The 2,426-nt window shown below is 28.8% G+C and overlaps 1 protein-coding gene across 1 annotated transcript; it reads right to left on the bottom strand.

The window, feature by feature from the left end:
- Positions 1 to 711: 711 nt before the first annotated feature.
- Positions 712 to 1,237, bottom strand: LOC127129488 (putative glutaredoxin-C14). Its single transcript, XM_051058660.1, has one exon. The coding sequence runs from the start codon at positions 1,170 to 1,172 to the stop codon at positions 777 to 779; it is 396 nt and encodes a 131-aa protein (XP_050914617.1). The 5' UTR covers positions 1,173 to 1,237; the 3' UTR covers positions 712 to 776.
- Between the last annotated feature and the right edge of the window lie 1,189 nt (positions 1,238 to 2,426).

Genomic DNA, 2,426 nt, shown 5'->3' with positions numbered 1-2,426 from the left:
AAGTCCCAAATCGCTTAGTTTTGTGAATGAAGAGAGAGTTCAATATTATATATAGGATACAAGTTCTTTAATCGCTTAATTTTGTGAAGAAAGAGGGAGTCCAAGACTATATATATGATTCAAGTTCTCCATTCCCAAATTCAATAGTTAAAAGCACTTTATGCCTGTATTTGACTTTTTTTTATTCTCTTATACTCTTGTATTAAAGTGTTGTGAAATATAGTTAGATATTTATTTTGGAGGGTATGAGTGTACTGAGTGTATGGGTAAGCTGAGGGTATATTATGTTTGTAATAATTTTCACAATGTTATTCTCTGGTTGTGTATTGACAACGACTGTGATTTTTTTTTGCGATTTTGAAGTTTTTACGTTATATTCTTATGTTGTGATTGTGTTCCGTTTTTTTCTCTATGCATTGTCAGTTTTTTTCCAATTTTTTCCCAACACAAATATTATAATGCATGGTTCAATCTTCATATATATATATATATATATATATATATATATATATATATATATATATATATATATATATATATATATATATTCAAGTGGAACATTATTTATACAAACTACAAACTAGTTAAAAAATCGAGAGAAAAGAGAAAAAATCAACAGAATTTCAAATATATTTTTTCCAAATATCATTGAGAGTTCCATACAATACATTGTAAATCAGTGCCTAATCATGCTAATCACTATCTAATTTAGGATATAAATATGACTAATTCTTCCAACTTAAGGATTAAGATATTAAACTCATGTCAGGATCTAATTAAAGCCATAAAGCACCAGCATGTTTGAGAAGAGGAACCAGAGAACCATTGATATGAAAAGCCAAAACTGTATCCATAGAACCAACTAACTTGCCACCAATGAAAACAACAGGAAGTGATGTTGAATTTCCAAGTAACCTCATGAATGGTTTTGGATCTTGATCAAATTCATGAACCATTGCATTCACTCCCATTCCACTAAACAAACTCTTCATTGCATGACACATACAACTAGTACTACCAATGCTGAATATCACAACAGCACTCTGTGTAGCTAATCTCATAATTCTCTCCATTTGATCTTCCTCCATTGTCCTTGTTACTCTTGTCATGTAGTAACTCCATGATGGTTGTTGTTCTACTTGGTAATGCACGAGCTTCTCTTGATTGAACATGGTGTTTGTTGTAAACTGAGATAGTGGAATAGAACAAAGTAAGCAAATTCAGTTTTTTGCTCAGTTGTGTGTTTGTAATGATGAAAACGAAGAAAGGGAAAGTGTGGTTTTATAAGGGGATGAAGGGGGTGTGAGAAAATGTAACAGTGATGAAGAATGTTGTGAACCTTAGGTTACTTGGTTTGTCTGTTATTGTCGGAGGAGCGTGTTCTGTTTGTATAGGTAATGTTTGTCTATTGTCTCTATATAGTACTCTCTCTCCCTCTTTGTGTCTTAAATTTTCAGTCGAGGAGAATATGCATGCAGTGGTGGATACATGATTTTATTTTCAAACAGTACAAAAGGTAACAAAAGAAATGGTTATATATTAGTCTACGTAGCATAATAAGGTCAGTAGGTAGTTTTTAGCTATGTAATTCTTGCAAGGTGGATGTCTTATCTTAGACTAATATATACAAAAGTTTGACTTTGTAATTTTATGGGAAGAGTTTAAATAGCTTCACTAAAATGGTTGTGAGGAAAAAACTATTGTAACTTTTTTTAACTATTTAAAATTAAAGTAAAATATACCATTGTGATACCTCACTTCTCATCCAAAAGTCTTGTATTTCCCCTCAAGCGCCTCTCATTTGAAGTAGAAACAATTTCTTTAGAAAAGCTCCTTGTAACGTCTTGTGTTTTGAATAGAATGTCCTTACTGAATCTATTTATATATAATAAATTCAGTGAGTGTATCAAATTATCTTGAGACATTTCAATTTTTTCTATGCCACATCATTTATTTTTCTAGTTGGCATCTCTCAAATCTCATCTTCAATTTTTAAAAGGTCAAAATATATTATTTCTCTGTATAAAATGTCATGGGTTCGAATCCAAACAAATGCAAAAATACAATTACCTAATATTTGATTATTAACTTTATTTATTTCAAAAAATATCATATTAATTTACTCATAATAAATTTATTATTACTCCAACTAAATATATTTTTTCAAATTTTAAAAATAAAAGAGATGTTCATATTCACACACTTTAAAATATTTTTTGTTTTCTTAAAATCACAGCAACAAAAGAACCACTTGAAAAATATTTTTTAATGTACAATAGAGAATGCAACACAAATTTGACATTCTGGACGTAAATTTATAAAGCTATTGAATACTTTATTTGATAATAATTAAAAATAAAATTTTATTTTTCTTTAAGACTAAAAATAAATATATGTCTTATAATTAGATATTTAAAATAGAGACA

Source organism: Lathyrus oleraceus, chromosome 3 (genome assembly GCF_024323335.1).
Source record: "Lathyrus oleraceus cultivar Zhongwan6 chromosome 3, CAAS_Psat_ZW6_1.0, whole genome shotgun sequence".
In the NCBI taxonomy this organism is placed as follows: Eukaryota; Viridiplantae; Streptophyta; class Magnoliopsida; order Fabales; family Fabaceae; genus Lathyrus; species Lathyrus oleraceus.
This window is presented reverse-complemented; position numbering and strand designations above follow the sequence as displayed.

Bases quoted from the DNA above. Each gene is read 5' to 3' on its own strand.
- LOC127129488 (XM_051058660.1), bottom strand. From the start codon at position 1,172: ATGTTCAATCAAGAGAAGCTCGTGCATTACCAAGTAGAACAACAACCA.